This window comes from Alosa alosa, chromosome 19 (assembly GCF_017589495.1).
Source record: "Alosa alosa isolate M-15738 ecotype Scorff River chromosome 19, AALO_Geno_1.1, whole genome shotgun sequence".
NCBI classification, from domain to species: Eukaryota; Metazoa; Chordata; class Actinopteri; order Clupeiformes; family Clupeidae; genus Alosa; species Alosa alosa.
Window position 1 is genome coordinate 24026289 of NC_063207.1, and position 25323 is coordinate 24051611.

The 25323-nt window shown below is 41.1% G+C and overlaps 3 protein-coding genes across 6 annotated transcripts in view; 1 reads left to right on the top strand and 2 right to left on the bottom strand.

The window, feature by feature from the left end:
- The window catches only part of rnf144aa (ring finger protein 144aa), a 30095-nt gene extending 13206 nt beyond the window's left edge, over window positions 1–16889 (bottom strand). Inside the window, exons 1-4 of one of the 4 annotated variants that reach the window (XM_048227498.1) lie at window positions 16754–16889; window positions 16092–16379; window positions 7023–7192; window positions 2622–2772 (exon numbers count right to left, since the gene is read on the bottom strand). In XM_048227498.1, the coding sequence (XP_048083455.1) occupies window positions 2622–2772; window positions 7023–7039 (168 nt within the window). In that variant the 5' untranslated portion in view covers window positions 7040–7192; window positions 16092–16379; window positions 16754–16889. Of the gene's footprint in view, window positions 1–2621; window positions 2773–3172; window positions 3881–7022; window positions 7193–10020; window positions 10313–16091; window positions 16380–16753 lie in introns of those variants that run through there. The other 3 variants (XM_048227499.1, XM_048227502.1, XM_048227500.1) reach the window with 3 other exon arrangements.
- Window positions 16890–16952: 63 nt separating this feature from the next.
- On the bottom strand, window positions 16953–20582 carry rsad2 (radical S-adenosyl methionine domain containing 2). The gene is made up of 6 exons (XM_048228519.1): window positions 20166–20582; window positions 19861–20022; window positions 19433–19662; window positions 19087–19236; window positions 18812–18844; window positions 16953–17545 (listed from the first exon to the last, which is right to left on the bottom strand). The coding sequence occupies exons 1-6, from the start codon at window positions 20494–20496 to the stop codon at window positions 17381–17383; spliced, it is 1071 nt and encodes a 356-aa protein (XP_048084476.1). The 5' UTR covers window positions 20497–20582; the 3' UTR covers window positions 16953–17380.
- A 1022-nt stretch (window positions 20583–21604) lies between these two features.
- cmpk2 (cytidine monophosphate (UMP-CMP) kinase 2, mitochondrial) lies at window positions 21605–24758 on the top strand. Its single transcript, XM_048228518.1, has 5 exons — window positions 21605–22271; window positions 22670–22784; window positions 22991–23192; window positions 23507–23740; window positions 24398–24758. Exons 1-5 carry the CDS (start codon window positions 21693–21695, stop codon window positions 24516–24518), a joined length of 1251 nt encoding a protein of 416 aa, XP_048084475.1. The 5' UTR covers window positions 21605–21692; the 3' UTR covers window positions 24519–24758.
- Window positions 24759–25323: the final 565 nt, after the last annotated feature.

The following is a 25323-nucleotide window of genomic DNA, read 5'->3' on the forward strand; positions in this document are numbered from 1 at the left end:
TCTGATCTGCAACAATGTGAGCTGCTTTACACATAACTCTGAAAACATTAAGAAATGAAGACAGACCTTGTATACGGAAGAAGAATATGCTCATTGGGTTAAGTTTGTGCGCATAAGACTTAAGGCAGACAACTTGTTATGTAAGTGAGAGGAATGCTCTAGTCCAGGGGTGTCAAACTCATACTAGGCAGTGGGCCAGATTTGTTGGAATGAGACCTCATGGGGGCCGTCATTGTCATGGTCATTTTCATTTTTCTGCATTGGTATCAGAGTGTTGTTAAATTATATACTCCTTTACTATACCCACTCATGAGCAAACAAGTACAAATCATTTACTCGTAATATCCTGCTCTTTCTCTCTTGAAACACTCTACTACCATGTCAGTTTTTTGGCCTCTTCCTTACTGAGGATGGTCTGTAGTGCTAGGTTTAATCAATTTATCACAGAAATTGCTTATTACAAATTGTTGAAAAGAGCTGGATGTGAATATCTTTTATTTCTAATTTTCCCTTCCTACCCAAAACATCTTGGGGACTGTATAAAACCTGCTGGCGGGCCTGATCTGGCCCCCGGGCCTTATGTTTGACACCCCTGCTCTAGTCTATGGGGCCATCTGATTAACACATGATCGAACACAATGATCTAACACAGACATGCCTTTGGTTTACAGTACATTCAACGGTGAAAATTTCAGAAATTAAATTTCAGAAATTTTGTGTTGTGCAAACTTGAAACTACAGTTCAGGCAGTGGTTAACCACTACCATCGTAGAGATTGCAAGAAATTGTGTGCAACAGGCACACAAAAGCCTGCATTACAAATGGCCAAACCAAGTCAGCAAACTTTATTGGCAAATCAAGAGCAGGGATGCTCCAACTGAAATGTCAAGTGACACTAAATTAATATTCAGACCAAGTGAATTAATCAGATTTAAGACATTGCACAGTTATCTAAAATCTAAATGATGAGCAAAATCTCATCGCTTTAATAAGGCAGAGTTAGCCTAGTTTGCTTCAGCTATTCATCACTCTTATGTGGCCTTAATCTAGTAACATGTAACATGATCCATTTAAAACAAATATCAACAAATACTTTCTGCTCCTCAAACTGACCGACCCTAACTTAGAGATAATATTAATCAGATCAATAAATCAGTAGCTAGTATGATCAGAAATCCCATAGTAGTGTCTAGAAGTGTCTGCTGCCTTTGGTATGCTGCACATGACTATATAAAGTGTGTGTTACACTTCAGATATACCTGATAAAGAATGTCCAGAAAACATAGAAAGATACGTATTAGATTATTTTTGGACGTGATTAATACTGACAAATTCCACTGCAGATAAATGCAATGACCATGTAACTGTTGCCAACATTTTGCTGCTTTGCGGGCAGGTTGCATCAAATCCAAACTGTTTGGCTGAGTATGTACCCTGTTTGCAAGCACCCCGCTGCTGAATAAAAGAAAACAAACAAACAAAAAAACACTACACAGCAGAAATAGCTCACTGCTGGCCTAAGCCATTTCTTCACCTTGCAATACTGTTGCAGGACTATAAAATGTAATGGTATTAAGTATGAGTTTGTTAACAGTATCAGTTGATCGTTCAAACTAGCCTGCCCCCAAATAAATCACGAAATAAATAAACATACAAATAAATAAGAGAATAAATATAGGCATTAATGAGTAATGTTTGCAGAAGCTTTCCCTTTCAGGACCTCCAGTGATGAGTGACCCCCACCCTCCCTCACAGTGCTACTGCTGCCATGTGTGGGAGGAGGGGGAAAGGCAAATGCCAAATGCCTCACCACACTTGTAGCCAACTGACTTTTATGGTTAAATTAGATCCCGCTCGAGGCTTTCCTCATGCTCTCCAACAAACTCAGATCAGATTAGCTCAGATTTTTTTTTTTGTACAGCATCTCAAATAGCGTAAGCAGAAATCTAATTTAGAAATTTGGAGTCTAAAGTCACCCAAAAGAAATGGAAAATGACAGGCAGCACTTTACACCATTTTGAAGGTAGTACATTGTTTTTTATTAGGTCCAGAAATGTGTCTTAAAGGTGTATGATCATGTGTAGATGATGTACACCTGTTACTCCCAGCCAAGTCTCCCAGCTTCTGTATGTGCGATGTACTTATACACTACTGACAAAAAGTTAGGTACATCTGGCTTTCGAGTGAATTAATAGTGAATTAATGCTTCAGTACAGAAAGTACTAAAACACTGAACTGTTGGACATGCGCATTCAAAAAATTTAGAGAAGGTCACATTAAGTTCACCTGTAAAGGTTATAGTGGATTTTAGGTTCATCCTGAAATTTCACCCGAAAGCCAAATATCCCTGACTTTTTGTGAGTAGTGTATGTGGTTACATTTTAAACAAAAACTCTGGTACTGGCTGGTGAGAAGGTGTCAACCGAGTCAGTCAATATTGACAACTATTTGACAAGTATTGTGCGATAACCCTGAGTATTAAAGACAAAGAAATGTTCCAATACAGAGCTAGCCAACACAGTGTGATCCTGAGCAGCTGACCCTCACTGCTAGGCAATCAAATAATAAAGATGCTTGTCAGAAGATCTTCATAATCTTACTGTGGTGCCTGGGATACTCACCAGTGTACAGAACACACATTGGCACTGTGTGATGGTGGTCATCTGTTCCAGGGGGAACTCTCCCAGGCAGAGCTTACAGGACACCAAGGGGTCCAGGGCCAGATCCCAGGTGGGCCGGTATCGGGCTGTGGTCATTTTCCCAGGTGAGGAGCTAAAGATGAGAGAAATACAAGTGTAAATCCCTGGGCTTACAGCTTTCACATGGCTGTGTCAACTGACTGAAATTCAACGCTGGAAAATGTGATTAAGACGGCACAAAACACAAGGAGCAAAAAAAAGTTATTCTTCACTAAAGTTAAGAGTCCATACAATGTTATGAAGGCAATCCTAAAACAACCCGGTATACTTATGCACAAAATTGCAAGCCACAAAAAAAAAAATCCCACTTCAAGCCTTCAATTTCTTCCATTACTGTTTGGACTGAATTGATAAAACAAAAATAAACAAACAAACCAACAAAAACAAACACACAGCACCAAGACCACTTTTGATTCAAGTCAAGTCGCTGGGTTGATGAAGGCCCAATGAAGGCTACACATTCAGATATTCACCTTCCCCCCAGAATCCCCTCAGTCTCTCACAGCCTCCCAGCAGGACACAGAGCAGCTTATGTCTGAAGTGTTTATAGGAAGTGCTCCTGTGTAGGCAAGTCAACAGTGTCTTAACTCTCAGCTAGCTGCTAGGCAACAGGAGGGGTGGAGGAGAGGTTGAACCAACAGTGTTTGTGGAGAGAAAGCACATGAAAACACAGACTGAGGTGTGGAGAGGACTTTCACATGGTACGCAACCTCCTGTCTCTCACACTCCTGTGACATGTCAGAGCCTGTGCTCCTGCCAACCACACTCACTAGCACACACACCTACAGTCATAAAAGCTAAAATTCCCACCTAGTGTTGCAATGCAGCAAAGAAAAGTACACAGCCAACAGTAACATTATTTCCCCTAGGACTCCCTCTAAAAAACTATTTGGACCCACTGTCACCAGTCTGAAAAGAACTGTGAAGCTTCTCTATCCAAGTCGTGGAGAGGCTCTGATGAGGCTGCCTATGGGATCCCAGCCAATGCAGTCTGCAGCTCCATCACCCCATTCAGCTCCTGTGTGACTAGTGTGGAGACTTGGCCACAAGCAGTAACACCTGCTGACTCAAGTGGGCTCTGTTGCAACGAGCTTGAGGATGACTATGGGCCTGCAAATTCCCAAGATCTTGTCAAAACAGTCTTCTCAGAACTCCAACTCACCAGGTTGGTTTGCATTAGTCACATTTGATTGAGGAGGCATACAATCTTTCCACTCAAAAAAGTGTTTTGCCAGTTTTTTCCATTCTAAGAGGTCATTAATTGTATGTCTCAACGTACCAGACCAATCTAAAAATAAATAAATAAATAAATAAATAAATAAATAAATAAATAAATAAATAAATAATAACCAGACCAAAATAAAGTGGCACTGTGAATGACCTCTAGACTACATTCCAGGAGTGCACCTTTTAATCTCTTAATTCAATTACTTTAAGTAACTCCAGACCACAGGTGAAAATCTATATAATAGTGCTAGCCTAATATTTGTTCATACCTCTCGTCGACTACCTATTTTACAACACAGTTCAATATAAAAAAAGAAGCATTTTGTGAGCTATAACCAGGGTTCCCACCCCAAATCAAATGTAAAATTCCATGACTTTTCCCTGACAAAAAACCTTAATTTCCATGACTTACTATATAATGAATGGTACAACCGACCAATGATTTCAGAGCAGCCGCGTAGCATTCAAGAATCTTTTACTTTTTAATAGCGGGAGGGACATGAATAAATGGGCATTGAATAAACAAAGGTGGGCTACTCAAGCAAACAGTAAAGCTAATAAACAGATATACACCAATTTTGCGTGGAAATATATTTGTATTAATATATTTTGGCAAGTAAGCTTTAAACTGCTGCAACAAAATTCCCTGATATTCCATGACTGCACTCCAAAAATGATCAAATTCCCTGACTTTTCATGTCTGGAATAGACTTTCCAAAAATTCCATGATATTCCAGAAATTCCTTGACCCGTGGGAACCCTGTATAGCCATCACCACAACTGGAAGATATTGTGGTATGCGACCCTACCACTTATAATATTTTAAGCAACTAGTCACTTGTATCTTTGATGACTATCTTTGAGCAAGTCAAACCACAAAATATATTTAAATACTACTTCAGCACAATATAAACCAAGATAAGTTTAAAAGTGGAATTGTATTAATTCACATCAGGATGTAATATTATAATGTTATAGGATATAATGTTACTTTAATTATTATATTCATTCGTACATAAAGAAAACAAAAATGTCATTCTTTAGGAGGGATATTAACACTGAACCCATGTTAACTGTTCAATCAGAATTCCTGGAATTGTCTAGCCTGGGTTTTCCCATGCTGCCTTACGCGTGCGATTTTATTCACGCCGCTAAGCAGCCTGGATTCCATGGAGCGAATTTTCGCCTCAGTTAGGGGACCAATCACAGAACGGAGGGAGGGCAGCAAGACGATGACGACACACCGAAGCCGTTATGAGCTACGTACAGACGCATTTCGTAGCGCCCAATAAACGGCTCTGGGTATTCGTAAACCACGTTTCAAATATGAGAAAATTAATGTCTAGTTCCCAGACCCCATCTCAATGAGATGAGGTCTGACGTTAGCCAGGCTAGGAATTTTCAAGCCAAAGCATCTCATTACATTGAAAGTCATTTTTTGCAGGAAAAACAAAAACATTGTGGAATGACATAAATGAGCATTGCCCTATATACATACAATTTGGCAAGCTTAGACTTCCTGTAACATTTTCTCTTCTTTCCTCTTAGAAAACAAAAGTGTATAGTGAGGCACCATGGCAACATGCCATTCACACAGTGCTGTAGCTATAGTGATAAACAACTGACATCATGGAGCGCTGATGCTGTTTTTCTTTTTGCTTTATCTGAACAATAAACTTCTCTTCAACCAGGAATGTAATTTTGTGCAACAACTCACAACCCTTAACCTGAAAAACATTTAAATGAAATTATGAGTTAACGGTCAAGTCTCAAAGAATCAAAATGTACCAACCTGGGCTACCAAATAGTCCTCATTGCTGGTGACGGATAAAGCGACAGGTCAAGGAAGCCACCAGCTTTCATGTTATCCTAGTCACACAGCTTTCAGTGTAATTACATAATGCCCTATCAAAGGGATTACGTAACCTCCATTTTATAATCTACCTAGGCTGCTATCTGCTCAATTTGAATGCACACCTACAACCAACAAGGGCACAGATTACCCCGACATGTTATTTTTCTATACATTTTTCCAACTGAGAGCGAGGCTATCAAAGCACTCTAGGGGATGTGTTTACCCCTTACATATTTAACATCTAACATTCATATGCTTAACATAATCAGCACAGCACATGTAAATATGCCAATGAATGCAGAAACCATCATCTTCTCCTTTTAAAACCTACCCCTTAGGAGGGAAACATTGTGCATTTACAAGGAAAAGGTGTCATGAGGAGGTCAGTGGCTGAGGATTCATGCTGTGAAGATAAAGTGCTGTGCAGCATGGGACTCAGAGACGACTGCTCTGGCTCATAAGAAAACGAACAAGCCACCATCCTTATTTCTAAACCAATGTACTGGGTGGAATGGCAAATAAGGTTGCAATGAAGCATTGATGATCAGTAGGATTCAAAATTCATGAAAAACAGCTTCAGATCTAATAAAAGAGGTGCCTAGTTTTCCCCGTAGGCTTTTATTGCATTTCTGTCAACAAACACAAACAAGCCCAAGTTTACAAGACAAGAAATCAGTAGCTATAATGTTAGCCTACACAGTCTCAATGCATTGTTATCAGGCAAAGCCTGAAGTCGAAAGAAAGGGGGATGTTGGGCTCTGGGGGTAAAATAAAATTTTATAGAATCAATAATTACAATTACTCTGTGTAAATGTAGAAGAGCTGCCCTACAGAGCTGTGTGCTTTTTAAACATGTAATGATCTGAAAAGAGAGAAATGAACTTGACAGCTTATGTCATCTTTATAGTAATCACTTCTTGGACACTAACTTCATGGATTTCTCAGGTTCAACCACAAACGGCCATGTCAAACAGTCAATGTGCGTACATGACACGGATGACTTTAGTCCATGGTGTACAGTTGCCTAGTTGCTGGTTGAATGATATCTAAGAAATGTTACTATACCTTACTGTTTTAAGCATGTCGTCTGAGTTTTTTTAGTTGCCATGTAGCGCTTAATTTTAACCTGGTGTGGGACAAGTGTGACCTGATGTTGTATCAATTTGCTGAAGGACACGGTGACTGACAGGGAAGGAAATCGTCGTAAAAAATGTAAGCATACTAACAACCATTTTAGTCACCTGGACATTTTAGTCATCTGGATGCCTGCATATGTTGTTTCCAACTGGACAATAGAATCCTGACCACATTCTTCCAACCTCTCACTGAAGAAAAGACAATGGATGCTGCCAAAGACTGCATCTCCAAGCAAATCCCTGTGATGTGACAAAAGAACAAGACCCCCAGTGACCTGCAAAACAGACTCGGTTATTTCATGGGGTGTGCTGACAAGTGACCTTTTCAAATTTGATACAGCTCAGCATTTCAGTTGAGAGAGTGCCCTCAGCAAACATAAGGTAGCTGGGGACCTAGGCTATTCTAATCCAGAGTTTGAGGTTTCCCGGTCACATGTGTTTGACCATGCTGTAAGCTCTGATGGTGGTATACCCTCACACAGATGTCGCCTTTGCTCCCCCACCCCATGGCATGGCCTGCCCTCCCTCTCCCAGGTGTCAGTTCTGTTCTTTATCCGGCTTGCTCTTTCCAAAGGTCACTCCTGGTCTCCTGCCAGAAGGCTATAGACTCGCCACAACTTACTAGTGCCACAGAAACTTGGAGTGCAGAATGACCTAATGGAGCCATCCAGATTCTGAGCAGACCCCTGCTTGTTGCACTCTTAAGAATGGCACTCAAAGAGTGCAGGCTTCCATTAAGGGCAATAGTCCACTCATGTTCTAAAATAAAATCTTGAAATGTTTTTGTATGTTGACATTAGTTCATTGGTCAGATTTAACCAGCTGAAATGTCCATGCACAATGATCTCTTGATGTGAACAACACACAGCATGGTGTAATTTAACAGACCAACGCGGCAGCCTTGCTGGGCGTCTAGAGAGCTCTGGAAACACAGATCAGTCTGAAGTCATGAGTGAGATCTGAGTGCAGGAGATTGCATATCAGCAGCTGGCTGGACTTTTGATTGCAACTAGAACTCTCATGGTAGTTTGCTACCAGCCTAGAGTTCCTGAGCAGTCATATAGTGTTAATTTTGTCACCTATTTTTAATTTAGTTTTAGTCTTAGTCTTGTGACGAAATGTCCTTTTTAGTCTTTGTCATATTTAATCATTCAAATATCATTTTTGTTAGTCAAGTTTTAGTCAACTAAAAGTCTCGTAATTTTAGTCTAGTTTTAGTCAAAAGAAAACTAAAGCTATCTTAGTCAGTTTTAGTCAAAACATTTCAGTCTTTTTTTATAACAAATTATTTCAGTCAGTCAGTATGTTTACATGCACAGGTAAGTCGAGCTAGTTATAGCTCGGCTGGGATTTGACCATAGACAGTAAAAGATTTGACTGGACCACTGTCATGATCTTCGTAGACCAGTGTTTCACAAAGTGTGGTCCGGGACCACTGGTGGTCCCAGTAAGCTATCCCAAGTGGTCCACGAGCAGACCTGGTAAAATATAATATAGATGAGTTGTTTGCAATATGGAACCAACTTATATGTAAATTCAAACAGTTCTACAACACTGTCTATGTCAGATATGCCAGTTTAAATCATATGAATCCTCTGACACAATTAAGCAAAGTGCAAAGACAATAAGCAAGGTGGTTCAGTGAGTATTGTGTAGGCTAATATACTGCTAGGTCTATTTTAATTGTTTTTTAGCTAGGTAGTCCGTGCGTTTCTTTTTATTGATTAGTTAAGTGGTCCTTCATCTGAAAAAAGTTTGAGAAACACTGTCTTAGACTCAAGTATGAATGTTTACTCCCACACGCTTAGATGGCAATATGCCCAAACGCAACACAAACTCTCTATCTTAGCTAACTTGCTAGCGAACTTTCCATATTAGCTTACTTGCTAGCAAACTTTGCATCATCAGTGTAACTAGTTAAATAGTTGACATTACTTGCTGAAAATTTTCGTATGGACATTCTGGGGGATGTTAATCTGTATATGTATGAGAGAAGCTTCAACTTCTGGGTATGTAGCATTGTGGCCTAATGCCTAGGTAGTTAGCTTGCTAACTCTGGCAGAAATCTCCGGTGTTCTTGTTCCATGTAGTTTCGTACAGGGTTGCAGCAGAGAATGTCTAGTTGCAGCAACAGCACACGACTAGCCTACAGGAAAGCTGCTGCGCATGAACCTGAACTCATTCGGAATATTTTGAAAACGTAACAGCTATTCTGGCTTCTCATTTTTTAGACGAAAATGAAGAGAGATTTTATCTTAGTTTTTATTTCATGCAAAACATTTTAGTCTCGTCTTTTTTCGTCAACAATGCATCTTAAGATAGTCTTAGTCAGTGTTTCAGGACATTAGTGCAGTCTTGTCATCGTCTCGTCTTAGTCATGGAAAAAAAGGTTGTTGACGAACATTTTTTCTCTAGTCTCGTCTGACGAAATTAACACTACAGTCATACACTAAGTAGCTAGCATGGCAGGAGCAGCGTGACTCGCCTCCGTACCTGTAACCTAGGTAACGTAAGGGTACCATACATGGATCCTTTAACTGTTCTGTAAATACCTCCATCAACATCCATTAGCCTCACTGCACAGTCAACACAACAAAACGCAGGTGCTATGTAAACGGTTCTGGCTGCCACAGAAACTACAAACAATTGCTTCTATTGATAAAGATGATTTCACAGATGACACATAATTTGATGGGTTTGTGCATGGCATACACTTCCATTAAACTGTTATGCAGTTGCTGAGCAACCCTTCCACAACATGGCATGATGATATTACAGGGAGTGCCACTGAGGATAATTCTTTAATAAAGTCACAGTGGGGTACTTATGGCAGCAAAGATGTGGGGTAGTGGTAGTGTAGTGGTTAAGGAGCTGGGCTAGTGTGCAGTAGCCTTTAGTTCAATTCCCGGCTTCCACTTTTGTGGCCTTGAGCAAGGCACTTAACACCAAGTTGCTCCCGAGACAATGTACAGTAATTAATATAGTTGACACTATGGATAACGGTGTCTGCTTAATGAATTTATGGGATGGCACTTCTTTTTCCCCCAATGTGGAATATGAAGGCAATTTCGAATGTCAATATTTGTGGGGCAAATGCGCTTACAAAAACTCTTCGCCTCTCCCCTCCAGCCAGCTGACCCATATCCAGGAGTCCCAAAGGGCGTGCAAGGTCCTTAGGTTCTGGCAGTTGTCTCCCAGCTCTCAGGATCCCAGACTTGTTGGCCGGCCGTCAGTCAGCCTGCCACAATCACCTTTTGTCCTCCAGCGCCATGGGCATTTTGCCTGGGAATGCATGAGGTGTCACAAAGTTCCCCGCAATCCAGATTTGCACAACGCTCTGAAATACCGTGTCTGTCTCTGTACTATCCGTGGGTGGAGTATGGATCGTCTCTAGCCAGTTTAACCTCCATGGCTATAGGTGCTGGTGAGAGAGGCTACCTAAAGAACCAACCCTACATTATCTACCCTTTCCTCCATGCCTTTTTGGAAATAATCTGGGATGTTGCCAAACCTACCAGCCCTGAGCCCTGTCTGCATCACACTCCACAGAGGTGTTTGCTGACTCCTCTGGATCTTGTGTGTGTAGGAGGTAATGTCAGGGGAGGGGCAAGCAGACTCCTGCCTCTGGCTGTATTTGTATTGCTTAACCAAAGATGATTCACTAAAATGTATCATTAGCTAAATTAGCATTGGTTTAGCCTGTAGAAAAACTGAGACTTTTGTGAATCATATGAATCAAAATTAAGTTTGTGTTGGCACCTCGAGCTAACACAAAGAAAAACACAAAGGGCATTTTCCCCACCACAACAGTGCGGTCACATGATGCCATTTAACCACACCGGTCAACACATTGCATAAACAATACTGTGAGAAACACTTGTAGCAATTTGTTTATAAAAGGACACAGCACAGAATGCCAAGCAACAAGTTCTTCAACCATTCCCAAGGAAAGTCTTCACCCACATTTCAGATCACTCTATATATTGACATTTACATTAAGCTTGGTTCCTTTACCTTCATTTCCTCTACAGAAGATTAACACTACAGGTAGTAAATTAAAAGCACGCCTCTCATCACAAAAAACATGACATTTAAAGAGACGCTCCCCTCCCATAAAGCCTTGTGGCTCACCATGTGCATCTGAAAGAATTAAGAGGACATGACAGACAGTCTACAATGATTATTCCAATTGACATGTGCAATGAACAGCATCTCGTGGTTGTGCGGTGTCTTATCTGTGGTTGCTCATGATTCCACAGCAGAACATGACTTTCTCTCCCTCAACCTATGTAATAGTGTCAATACTAATTGCGGAGAATTCTTTGACATGAAGTCGAAGTAGCCTAAAATCCTTCTCACTGCACATGACGGACAGATGAGATCCAAAAGATTTCAGCTTCCTGTTTTTGTGTCTTCCTCTTAAATTTGAGAAATAGGCTGGTTCACATAAAGCTGCAGAATGAGGTAGTTGATCAATGTAGTTACATAGAATTTTCCTAATGATAGTCTGATATTGGCCCTTATCTAAGTTTCTGAAAGCAGCTTCAGGCAAACATGGCCGAACATTCCACATGGAACACTAAAACTCTGTGGACCATTCTACTTCCTCCAGCAAGTTAAATGGTATTTCGCTGACAGAATCATATATAATGCACACTCAAGAGCAGGACCTGGAATATCCTACATAAAACTATACAAAAACAGTGAAATAAATGTTGTTGATTTGTCAGATCTGTTGAAACAAGCCTTGATTGCTACTCCCTCTTTAATTTGGCCTTAGAAACTGAAACTAATCTGAAGCCCAGCCTTACCTCTTAACCCAGATCAAGCAGCCTGAGTGCCAGATCAGCACATCCTCCTCCAAGGGTGGCATAGTGGGTAATTTTGCTGAGGTAACTGCCCATAATAATGGCAGCTCCCAAAAAATGACCCTTAAAAAATCTCCATGGTTTGTCTGTTCAGACTTCCAAATGTCCACTGGTTTGACTTGTTTCAGACCGTACAGATTATATAATCTCCTCCATTCAAAGGGTTCAGTTCACACGTGTGGCATGCTCCTGTGCTTTCAGAGACACCAAGCTCACCCTGGCTTGTCAGGGAGACTGTGCATCATTAGCTCCCCATCTCTCTCCATCTCTTTACCCATCATCCAGTGTTGCTCTCAATTTTCTGACACAGGGTACGACTTCTTGACGGTCACTTTTTAGACCCCCTCCACCCTTGACTTCCTCTACTTCACAACCCTCGTCTCATACTCCTCTCCGCTTGCGCGTCGTGCCTAACAACACCCCTTAGCTGTTCTAAAATCAGTGTAACCTGCAGCCTCTCGGGGCTTATTGCTTAAATATACAATCAAGTTTGACCTCTCTTTCACTCTCAAGCCATTTTTCCTTCAACACTGCCCCTCACCCCATCTCTCTCTAGACTCCGGTGCTTTAGTCATCATGACCGTATTAGAAAATTGTTCCTTCAAAGTCAAGTACAAACAGTGTGGATAGGCCTGATTTTCCACAGTATTTTCAGTGTTTTTTTTGTTTTTTTTCAACTGAGTGACTCTGCAGTAAATTGGATTTGTATGCCTTAATGAATTAGATTCACAGTATCAATGCCTGCTTCATGGGTATTCTGCAGAGTTCTTGTGGGGCTAATGCTTGATATCTGTTGCATGCCATCTTCTTGTGGATCATTGATTAGGATTGTGATGGTGTTACATCACTGCATGAGTTACTGTTTAGACGCACCAGAAGGCTGTTGCCAAAATAACGATAACCCAAACAAAAGGTTATGCAGTGTTTAGACAACTAAAACTACAAGGATAAATGTTCAATGGCATTACCAGTCTCAAACATTGCTACTCTTTGATCGACACCTAAATCCATCTTAAAGAAAAACTCAGGCGAATTTTTCACAAAGACTTCAGTTTCTTATGGTCATCAAGTACTGTCGGTACGATTCTTTAAAATCATGCCCCCAGAGTGTAGCACTGTATCTGCATGGCTGCTCTAGCTATTTGCTGCAGCAACTCAAGCTAGATAGCACCCATTTTGTGCAGGGTTGTTTCCCCCCGTACCAGCCATACTGTGCTGTACAGTACCGTACCGGTGACCTCAAGAAACAGAGACCTATGTGGAGTTTTCCTTTAACTGTCGTCTTCATATCTGACATCAGCAAACGATAAAAGGCAGCAAACAATAATATGACCTGTGCTCGAGTTAAACTGAGAGATTTTGATGTTCACCAAATACGCTTATCAACTTGCTGACCAAGCAGCAGCTAAAAGTCCTGTAGAGGGGAGCTACAGTTGGGTCTAAATTGCTGCAAATTTCTCATTTAAACACCAACGACTGGCTAGGGGACCAAACTGGCCTAAAGAGCCCTCTTCGGTATCTGACTCATCTCCATCTAAATGAACCCTGACAGCCATCCACTGGTTGCTCATTTGTGAGTCAGGAGAGAGAGAGAGATGAGCACGGGTGTACAATCTGACCAGAGGATGGTGTAGCCTAAGCACAGATCAAGAAAATCTTATGACTGAACAGGAACTGGAGCTGAAGAGGCTGAAGAGGAACTGGAGGGATGAAGAGTGCAGAATGTTTTTGTATTTCTGCTTGCCTGGCTATTTCTAAAGCCAGTGCAAGAGGTTACTTGAACAATAATACTGCAACCATATTTTAAGTAGAGAGAGCATATGGCTCCCTGTGCTACTAGTCATGACATCTTGCCCGAGACTAACAGTATGGTTTAGAATAGAGCTGACATTCAGTTGCAGCCTTGGCTATAGCTCATTATTAAAGGTCATAAAATGCCATGGAGACATAAACACAATAACTGACAAAATAAATGACACTGGACTTGATATCACCCATCACTGAATCAGCACAATTTGTATTTCCAAGGAGTCTTTGGAGAAGTTTCCATATTTAAATAGCGTTTCTATAAAGCCATTCAATGCCAGACACAAAACAGACTCCACCATTTGCAGTCTCATTTTTTATTTTCTTTAAAAATGTTATCCATAGGCAAGCACATGGTAGTTCTACTCCACACCATTTCAGCTGACTTAAATAATAATTTTAAAAAGTCAGTCTCTGAGGGTTATGCATGAGGGGGAATAGAAACAAAACAAAAAAAATAAAAAAATAAAATGCTTTGCCCCTTCACCTGTGTTTGATGCTTAAACAGCCGTTTGTTAAAGCCTGCTCTGCTAAGAGCACTCTCATTCAAAGGCTGGGACACGTAGTGCATTGAAACGACATTAAACAGGAAGGTGGAGACTCCATGCTGAACCCTTCATAGTGCTGCAAGTGCATTTCGGATGAGCCAGAGTAATGAGCTTATCTAAACCACGATGTTTTCATCTCCTTCTCGGCCCAAATTACATAAGTACACATCCCCACTGTGTTTATCTCTGCTCATTTGTTGTCATCCCCTGATAAGCGCCTTCCTCTTGTTCATAATACTTTTATGTGCAATGGAATGAACAGTTTAAATGAAGGTCATTAGGCTGCCACCAGGTAAACACACGGCCATCATACATGCCTTGAGCACAGCCTAATTCTTATGGAAAAGAAATTAAAAAAATACTTCCCTCTACTTTTCTTATGCCAATAGAGAACAAAATGTGGAAAACACGTCTAAATATTGTGTGGCTGTGTTCTCATCAATTCAAGCAGATATTGTCTAATTGTTTACCTCGATACAGTCCATTAAACAAAGTGCTCTACTGAGCAATAAACATTTCAGGAATCATTAAACATTTAGGTTAAGTACTATCCACACTTGCACTCTTCAAACTTCACATTGGTTTTAACTGTGCAAATGTCACAGACACACTGAAGTTACTTCACGATTACAAGCCTGATAAAGACCTCATGAGAGGGAGCTCTAGGCTATAGGACAGAAGCTTGCGACACAATTCATCGCAACTTAAAGTCAAATTGCAATGGCTGAGGGGACTGATGAAAACTGGTAGGCTAATATTGCCCGTCTTGGACAGAATAACATGCAAGGTGCAGGTTCATACTATCCAGCAGGAATGCTCCATAGCCTAATGTTAGGATAAAGTAAAGCATAGGCTAGATAAAGTCATAGCCTAGATTAAAGTCATTTGCAAATCACATTTAAGACAGATCAATTAAATATCAGCCAACTTACAATTGCATCATGTTTGACAACTGACTTGGACAAATAGCTTGCATGATGTTCTTGTCAAACAACAATGTGGCAAATAAGACATTTGAGCTGCTGGCTAAATAGGTAAGGACATCTACAGTGTCCATTTTCGTCCTGTTTATGTTAATTTCAATTATTCTGAAGACATTTTCACTATATGCAACAACAAATTATAAAATTATGACGGCTTACAGACTCAATACAGCCTAAATGGGCATGGCCCACAGTTTCGTTTAGACAAGATAGCTTGAGTTTGACCAGTTGATTAACTTACTTTGAAATTCTTTAGCCTAAATGTTGAAACTGCTGTTCATGGGTTTCATGAGCAGGTCCCTTTACACAGGTGTATTAATCAAACACCATGCAGTCTGCATTCATAATCAAGGTGCATGATTGTATACACCTGTGGAAAGGGACCTGATGAAACCCATGAATACAACGACTCATAGCCATCTCTTTTTCTAGATATACAACTTTCCCGTAGCCTTTCTGCATTTGAAGAGCTAGGCCTACCACCTTCCATCACTAAAAACCTAGATGAGACCAAAAGGCAGGTATGCATCTCAACCTAACTCGAAGACTGTGGATTCCAGTTGCTCCTATGCCTATTCAGACAATAGCTGTGGCTGTGTACAAAGCTACCAGAGCACCCCCTGTTCCCCCGGAGTAAAGCAACGTTCATGTCAACAAAATTATTCACTTCGCAATGATGCCTACAAATGTTCCATAACTTAGCCTATTGCTTGAGTGGGCGTGGATGCACGCCAGATCATGGCCAAATCCGTGCCATTATTAGGTCCGACAACCCACCTGCAATTTGTCTTAATGATAGCATTAAATCGGCTAACGTTAGAGGTAAGGTTAAAGATGTGCTATGCTCCCCAGCACAAAGAACACCTCACAAAAGATCAAAGATAGAACGTTAGCGTACATTAGACCAATCTCAGGTGTGGTTAATTACGTTAACGTTACTGGCAAGGGTGAAATAAAGCAACAACTTACCTTGCCTCGAGTGATCTCGGACGCCCCAGTTAATACAGTTAGCTGCTAACTTGAAATTTTAACTTCCTTGGTGCGCTGACTAGCTGTCTTCCTGGATTGGAGACCTGGTTGAGGTAAACAGCTTCTTTGCCAGCCAGCAGTCGCTAGCTAGCTCAGTAAGCTAGCTAACGTTGTCTATTTAAGTGGCATTATGGCAGGTTTTACATGAGCTGCAGTGCAAACGGTGGCTACTTCCTGGCACCATGGATGAATTCAGTTCTGAGACAAAATCGGACATTTGAGTCTCACCTAAAGAGAACAGACAACAGTGTGAGCTGGAGGCGTTAAACAAGTTCAGGCAGCCTGGGCTTAAGTAGCAGCTAACGTTAAGTGAACAGCAAAAAAAAACAAAAACAGAAGCAGTGAGTAGGCTAACTTAACAGCTATCGTGAGCTAGTTGGCTACCTAACGTCACCTTTCCGTCTACCTTGTACTTTAGAGATGCGTTTGTTATTAACCACTAGCCTGCTGACTGCCTAGCTTCCAAATCAGAAGGCTAACAAAAACACATGCACTGTTTTGAAAGACTATTTTCAAACGCTAGGTTTTAGTCTGTGAGAAAGGCGTCGCTCGCCAAACTGTTACTTGTGTAAATGTGAAATCGGAGAATCTGATGCATTTACCTAACCCTTGAAATCCTGCACACGGGAGAATCAGCTGTTAGGTGCGACGCACTGGAAAGACGCCATTTGTGTGAGATTGCTGTTGCAGAAGACTGAGTGCATTTTTCAGAGGCTAGAAAATCGCTAATAAAATTACCGACTACGCCACTTGGTGGCCAAGAGGTGTATTTTTATATATATATATTTATTTATTTAGGTTGTCAAAATGTTCACACACACCATAACAATATATCAATATATTTACTTATTTATTTTCCAGTGTGCATAATGCACAGAATTATTTATGCACTTTAATAACACTGTATGCATAACAATGCCAAAACAATATAATTAGGCTATCTGATAAATTAAAAGTAAATAAAACACAAATTACAGAGATGTATTTACAAAAATATTTAGGCTATGCACTTTAATAACACTGTATGCATAGAAACGCCAAACCAATATAATTGGGCTATCTGATAAATTAAAAGTGAATAAAACACAAATTACATAGAGATGTATTTACAAAAATAAAAATGTGTACAAAAATAGAATTATCATTTTGAATATGACAAGCTTAACAAAACCACAGTAACATAAACCTAGGCAACACAAAGCAAGTCTAGTTTTCTTGGTAACACAGAGTCACCACTCGAGATTCATATCAGCTTTACTCCACATATATTTCCCTCCCCTCTTTAGGAACATCTTCTCATCAAATCCACTGAACTGGATAGCCTCTTCAACTCCTATATCCAGAATAGACTTAGAAGGGTCTTTCCGCCCTTCTCGGCAATCTAGGAACCGCATCTGTAACAAGGAAATTAAGTAATGGAAATGTCAACATCTCAATGTTTATATCAGTTCAAGGACAAAATTGTTCTGCCCAAAGGGAACGGGGTTTCTATTTCTTTGTCTCCAGGCCAGCAAGTGACATTCATTATTTGGCACCTTATCTGAGAAAACTGGTGTATCACAGTTTGCCACCTATCATGGATGACCCACTGGCACATAGGCTTTCACTCTGTCATCCTCTCATCTCTGCAAATGAGACTGCTAAGACCATCACAAATATTAACAGCCAGTTGACTCTGTACTTTTCCATTTAGTAGTAGGCTAATTTCTCATCTTTCTATGTTCTACTCTGGGTGTGCTTCTGAGCTTCTTTGGTTCCTATTTTCATGTTTTTTTTTATTTGACTATGTTGCCTTTTCATTGCTGATCCGTATTTCAAACACAGTACCCTTCTCATGTGGTCTTTTCTACTTGTAAGTGGCTGGAAATTAACTAAAATTAATATGACCTGATCCAAATAATTTTATTCCTGCAGATGTGTCTCACCTCAGGTCTTTATGCAAGACCATTGCTGGTCAAGGGAAAGAGTACTTTAAATACAAATATTATATTGTGCATGTGTTTCTTACAGCACACTCTTCTGAGTTCCAGGCTTATTGCCAACCACAACCTCAGTAATCGAGCTGGCACTGGCTGTATACAGCTGGCTCATTTGAAAATGGAAACCTGGAGGGCAGCAGGTGTTCTGACAGTACCCTCCTGAGAGAGTGGTGTCTCGACCCTCTACAACAAGGTTGTCCAGTGGGTATGGAAATATACATACAGTACAGAACATACAGTACAGAAGTAGTAGCCTACATCTCTTTGCATTCAGAACAAGAAATAGACTATTTACACTGCTCTACAGTAAGATTTTTAAAATAATAAAATGTTTATTCTACATTTATTATATATATAAAGTATATTTTCCAAATGTACTCTTCGTTATATATATTTGTAATTATACAATTTATTTACTGCTTATTGCACCAGTGTAGAAATGTCTGACCCTTTGGACACCCAGTGAAGACTGCTTGGCATACATTCATATGAATGCTATTCCCTCAGACCTTTTTCACTCTGAAGTACTCAATGATAATGTCAACCTGAAATGCAGGTCCTGAATGGCACCAAATATCAATCAGAATAAATATTTACTGAACAGATCAATATATCATATAACCTGACATGGCTGTATGCATAGCCTATCAATATGCACACTCAGCAGTTGGATTGACTTACATATTCATCCAGAATCAGGTAGGAATCTCGCATCTAAAAAAAGAAAAAATGGATTTAGGGGGGCAAAGCTATGTACTGTAGAGTATTTTGAGCAGGCTTGTACAACCGTAAGCTCTCTTTTCCTCACTGACTGCTGCATATTCATTTTGTAGAATGGTATAGCTTGCACTTTCTTGAACTATGGTATGTAACTATGTGTCTTGTATACATTTAATCAATCCAAAAGAATTAACTTAAAATATATGGTCTATATCACCCCAGCACAATGTACATACCTTTTCGTTGGATTCTGGAACCAGGCATTTGATGCTGCTGTGACGGTTAAGGAAGTCCTGAAATTGTTGTTCACTGATAACAAATCGTTCTGCTTCTCGAAGGCTGTTTTCTCCCGCATTTTCCCCGTCAATCAACAAGCACTGAAACACCTAGAGAGAAAACAAGAATTACCTATTAGGTAGGCCTACATGGGTGTTTATTGGGCATTAAAAGTGGTTCTAGAAAGTATATATAAATATGCAAATGGTATGTTTTCCAGGTGACGTATGAGACTGCAGTCTAAAGAGAGGACTTGATGCATATTCATGTATATTTGTATAAAAGGGAAAATGAAAACATCTTTACCTTCCAACGCACAGGGTTGAGCTGGGTGATGTTTTCAGTCATATCCTCATCAATGTTAAAAGTGTTGATGACGGAGTTGAGCTTGAAAGCCACCTTATAGTCTTGACACCACTCCCGTATTCTGAACAGGTTGTCAATGTGGCTTTTCTGGCCCTGGGCGCGGCCAATGACTTGGTTTGTGTCCTCATCAAAGCTGTCACAGGAGATGGCAAGAATGTCCAGGTACTTTCCTTAAACAGACAATTAATTTGATCACATTCCTGCGACAAATCAGAGGGGCTTGCATGTATGCAACCACCATGAAATTGATGAAAGGTTACAACTATTTGAGAAGAATAAACCTAAAGCGAATTAGACACCAAGTGACACTTTTATGCATAGATTTGTCATGTGCTGCCCCCTGCAGGTATGTGCAGAAAGCACCTTACCATATTTCTTGAACCATCTTTCCTTGATCATGCTGCCATTGCTCACAATGCTGACACTGGGAAGTTGAAGCTCCTCTTTGCAGTACCGCACCATCTCACCCAAAAAATCGCCCCTCTCATGCAAGAAAGGCTCTCCGCCAGAAAAGTTTATTTTCTCCATCCCTGAGGGAAAATATAACGTATTGATTAAGCGATAGCAGCCTATTTGCGCATTACGCTACTTTATTCAGCACCTCAGACACATTTGCTCTAAAAATCTAGGTAATATTTTTCTAAATGAAAATATGACTGACAAAACATCTCACCTGCTTCCTTTAGAAGATGCAATCCCCTCTTTGCCTCTTCAATTGGCAGGACAAAAGATGTTTTCGCTGTATGAAAGCAAAACCCGCACTTGTAATTGCATTTCCTTGTGAAGTGATAATTGACACTTGTTGGCGTGGTGACATCTTTCGCTGTCCTTTCAGCATGATTTCTTTCATTTTTCACACTCTCAATTACGCCTGTTCTAGACGGCACTTGCTTGTCCACCCATAAACACACTTTCTTCAAAATACTGCCAAAGATGCCATGGACGCTGCTGATGCAAAGTTTTAAAAGCATCTTTACAAACGCGAGATGAGTTATTAGCAACATGATGAACCTGAAGAGCTTTAAAATCTGTGTGCATTCAAGTCTGGAAGATGCTGAACTGCAGGCTCGAACATCCTTTTATACATAGCAGCATGGTTTCTGTTTACAAACTATGAAATCGAAACACATTTCTGAGTGACAGGTCAACTGATTTACACGTAAGCCTACTGCTGAGTCATTTATCTGATTGTCCATTATCTCTGATGTATCAGAGGTTCTAAACCTGTTAGGGCACAACACGGCTTGATTATGATTTATGGCACACATTATGGGGTATTATTATATATATAGACCAACAGTATTACCAGGGGTGTTTATTCTCGTGCACATATTTTTTTCTTTTCTATTGTGACACATTTGGGGCTACATATCTGCCTGTATATTTACAAGGACATTAACCCAATTAGTCTATACATGCTGAGTTAGCAGCCTTGCTTAAGTTTCGTTTTCGAGTCCCGTGCAGTGTCTGGCCTAGGGTACTGCGAGTTTCGATTACAGTTTGGCATCATAAAATACGATATGCATTCTGCAGGAGAATATACTTCCCACGCATGTCAAATTGGACAATGGAGTTTTTGGACTTGGGTGACAGCCCTGTCTATTTCGCCTTGCATAGCAGATAGCATACCCGAAGGAAGGAATTACAACTACGCAGACATGTGAATGTCTATTCATGTCACGTAGCGCTAGTTAATACCAAACCCAACTAAATTAACACCAAAATCAAAACACAATTTTAAAGGTAAAGACCGACAAGCTGAATTACAGTATGCCCTATAGCCTGCTGAGTCATGACGTCCGCTTGTCTTTCACTGAAGTACCCGATAGATGCATACAATTAGTCCCAAGACACCTCTTACAGTGCGTGGAATTGGACTGAAAAAGTAGATTCAAAATTAATATCATTAGGCTACAAAAATATTACTATTGTTGGTGTAGCTAGTATTATGTTACAAAATGTATTGTTGGTGCAGCCTAGCTACTATTATGCTGCCCGTAGGCTATTTAAATAAGGACATGAACCCAATTTGTCCAGAAGTGCGAGTGAGCCCAAGTAGCCTAGATACTTTCGCTTTACCCCTAGCTCTTCCTTTACTTAGGTTTCGTTTTAGAGTATAGTCCAATATCATTCCTACTGAAAGTTTCGATTACAGTTTGGCATCATAAAACACGGTCTGCAGGAGCCAACTTCCAACACAATGGCTAAACGCACGATGTCCCACATTGGACAGTGGTGTTCCCGAATTTTTGGAGTCGAGTGTGATAAGACGCTTCCTGTCTATTTCGCCTTGCGCATGGATAGGCAAATGGACCCGAAAGGAAATGAACTAAAAGAACTATTCGGAGATAGGAAGGTCTACTCATTTCACGTCCACTGCAAAGACAGAGTTCAGAGATCGAAATTGTATGAGCATCTCCAAAACAAACTGTCATTTATTCCCTCAACCGATTGCACTATTATGGAAATGTCATCATTCTTGCCCAGTGTACAGCAATCGGTCATCAAAGGATTTCTTTTAAAACTCAACAATGATAACCCCATCACAGAAAAGGTGGTTGAAGAACTTCTACAAGTGGACAAACTGTTTATCTGTTCTTATGTTCAAGAAAGAGATGAGATCTGGCAGCAACAATTGTCTCAGACTGAAGGCTCAGAAATGTCTACAAGGTACTGCGTCATGTCAACAGGAGCACCGGTGCTTCATCCCTCAGTTCTAAATATAATGAACAACGACGTTTTCTACAGCTTCGAAGACGCGTATAACGTTTTGGTGGAGGTGAGATGATTGATTTCCATTTTGTTATGGCTTAATTTTACCAGCTATCTAAACAAAGCCAGGTAGCTCTTAGAGGTTTGCCAATTAAACGTAACAAGGTTTGTCACTAAACATAGCCTACTTGGGCTACCCCTCTGTGGATTTTAGAGAGTGTGATGTAAACAGAGAAATGTCTCGCCCTAGTGGACGGAACAGGAGTAACACGAGAGACAGTTAGGCTGGTCCTTTCCATTTTTTCATTGGCTGGCAGAGGGGTGATTAAGGCTTTCTGAAAAGAAACCCATGAATGACTTACATCATTACCTGGAACGCTAAATGGCTATTCAACTAAAATAAGTCGTACTGAATCATTTGACCTTTGGAGTCGTACTGAATCATTTGACTTGCTCTGTGTGCAGTGTAGGGACATCATTCCTGAGTCAAAGGCAGTTCTGGATCTAGTGGATCAGCGAATGCATCCCAGTGAGAGTGGGAAGTTCCCAGTAATTGTCATTGAAGGACTTGATGCCACAGGTACATGGCCACTACTGCTAATTCTCCATTCAATAGAACTAGTCTGTTTCTTTAGCTTAAAATTTAAATTATTGCATTGTCCGCTTCATATAAGGAGTAATTTTAGCTAGAAGTGAGTCATCAAACAATTTGTTTTTCTTTTTAACACTTAATGAGTTTCTTCAGTGTTTGGAGCACAGATATTTTTTTGTTCTCGGTTTGTTCAGGTAAAACAACGCTGACAGAGTCTTTGAAGAAGACCGTGAATGCTGCGCTGCTCAAGTCCCCTCCCCAGAGCCTGGCTCCACTGAGACCGCGCTTTGACTGCGAGCCCCCCCTTATCCGCAGAGCCTTCTATGCCCTGGGGAACTACATTACAGCTGGGCAGATAGCCAGGGAGTCATCAAAGACTCCTGTCATTGTAGACAGGTAAGAAAATGTGTATATTTATGAGCAGTATAATGCAGTTATAAGGACTGACAGGAACAAGGAATAGCGTATGTTGCATTGAATCAACAATTAGATTCGAATGACATTGCCAGCTAGGCTGTCAAGGTCACAGGTGAACAAACATCGGTTCCTTTATCAGTGCACAAATGATTCTTTAAATGAGGAGAGCTTATGTGATTATTAGATAACAGAGTTCCTGAGCAGTGGTGTCTATGTGCCAGCCACATAGTGATGCAGCCAGTATTGATTCACCTCTGGGGCCTCCTGTCGCTTGCCATATTGTCTACTCTCAGGTACTGGCACAGTACGGCAGCGTATGCCATCGCTACAGCTGTGGGCGGAGGCGTGGGAAACCTGCCAGCCAGCGGGTCGGAGGTGTACCGCTGGCCCGAGGACCTGCTGCGGCCCAGCCTGGTCCTGCTGCTGACCGTCAACCCCGAGGAGAGGCAGCGGCGGCTGCGGGGCAGGGGCCTGGACCAGACCCGTGAGGAGTCCGAGCTGGAGGTTAACCACCTGTTCCGCAAGAAGTAGGTTGAACCTGCACAGAACATACAGCAACCACAGAGGCAGCTACTCATGTCTGTATACACACACACACACACACACACATTCATAACAGACACATAGACACACATGCATACAGCACAACACTGCACAACACAAACCCCATTCCAGCCACTCATAAGGGAGTCCCTTTAGCACAAGTAATTATCAATTACATTCTCAGGAGGAGGCATGGAATGGGTGAAAGAACACATGATTAGTTGCCTTGTCTGTGTGGCCCCATTAAACTGGTCAGAGTTAAGTGCTGCCTGTGTGCTAGGTCACTTTAGAGCTTAATTTAGGTCTCTTCCATTGGATGCTGGTGAACTATCTGGTGAATCTAGCAGTGATCTGGAAGCACACACTGGCCTGCTTAACACCTGGCCCTGGGCCAGTGCAGATGTTTAAAAAACAAAATTATGACCCAATATCATGGCCTGGGAAATATGCGAGGCAAACATCCAGGTTGTTTGTACATGTTTTTCTGTCACTATCTGGAAGTGATTTGAGAAAGATTTACTGTCAACAGCTAACTCTTTTACTAGCCCTGTTCCCAGCGCAGGGAAATGAACTAAATATGCCACGTTTGTAATTATGGCACAGTTGTTGGTAACACATGCCACTCTTTCTTTTGCCGGCAGAGTGGAGGAAGCGTACAAGAGGATTGAGGACCCAGCCTGCGTCATCGTGGATGCCAGTCCCACTCCAGACAAAGTGCTCCAGCAAGTGTTGCTTTTAATGAAGAACAAATGCCACTTGTAAACAAGCTCGTTCGCTCCCTCTTCTCCACCTCTCTCACTTCTCACTGCCTCATCCAAGGAGGAGCCTGTTCCACTCAGCTCCACTAGGTGCCAGTGTAGTGTTGTGGAAACGCCCTTGGATTCCAGCAGACGCCCCAGCTCTGAGAGGGGGCCAGAGCCGGAGCGCGCCCATCAGGACCAAGTATCGGGACGTGTCACAACATGTTCGGCTCTTCCACAGCAGCACTGATGAGATCGAGGGAAGGAGGGGGGGTGGGTGTTATTATGGACGCTGGTATTTTCTGTCAGCAGCGATCCACAGTGTGACCCTCTGACTGTTCACAGGGATGCAGCGTTCAACGGTGCCTTATTCCTAAACCACAGGAAACTAAAGGGCTCAAGCTCTGTGTTCATCAATCACTTATATTACATTTAAGCAGAGGTTAGCACTGTACTCTTTCTTCCAGGCACTGAGGACAAGAACTAGCCTAAGAGCTATGGTAGCCATTTGGCAATTTCGAGCCAGCGCTGGGCACATAATTATTTAGGCCATAGCAGTCTGTCTGGCCAGTGTTTTGATGATTGATACATTTTATAGAGTTATGTTTGAAACACATTACTGTTTTCCTTCCATAAGTTCCAGCACTTGTTAAATAGTAGATGATGTGAATGATTTTTTAAACCATTGCTTACAAAAATAAACATGCCAATGGTAAGACCTTTTTATCATTTCTCCACTTCTTATTTTTAGAGTTCACAAACACGATCATCACTGTATAATGGTGCAATAATAATAATAACACACTTGTGCACTTTCAAAAATACAC

Bases quoted from the DNA above. Each gene is read 5' to 3' on its own strand.
- rsad2 (XM_048228519.1), bottom strand. From the start codon at position 20,496: ATGTTGCTAATAACTCATCTCGCGTTTGTAAAGATGCTTTTAAAACTT. The intron at 19,663-19,860 runs GTAAGGTGCTTT...TGTCTGTTTAAG, and splicing joins AAGATGGTTCAAGAAATATG to GAAAGTACCTGGACATTCTT. The intron at 18,845-19,086 runs GTATGTACATTG...TTCTTTTTTTAG, and splicing joins TTCCAGAATCCAACGAAAAG to ATGCGAGATTCCTACCTGAT.
- cmpk2 (XM_048228518.1), top strand. From the start codon at position 21,693: ATGGCTAAACGCACGATGTCCCACATTGGACAGTGGTGTTCCCGAATT. The intron at 22,272-22,669 runs GTGAGATGATTG...CTCTGTGTGCAG, and splicing joins CGTATAACGTTTTGGTGGAG to TGTAGGGACATCATTCCTGA. The intron at 23,193-23,506 runs GTAAGAAAATGT...GTCTACTCTCAG, and splicing joins ACTCCTGTCATTGTAGACAG to GTACTGGCACAGTACGGCAG.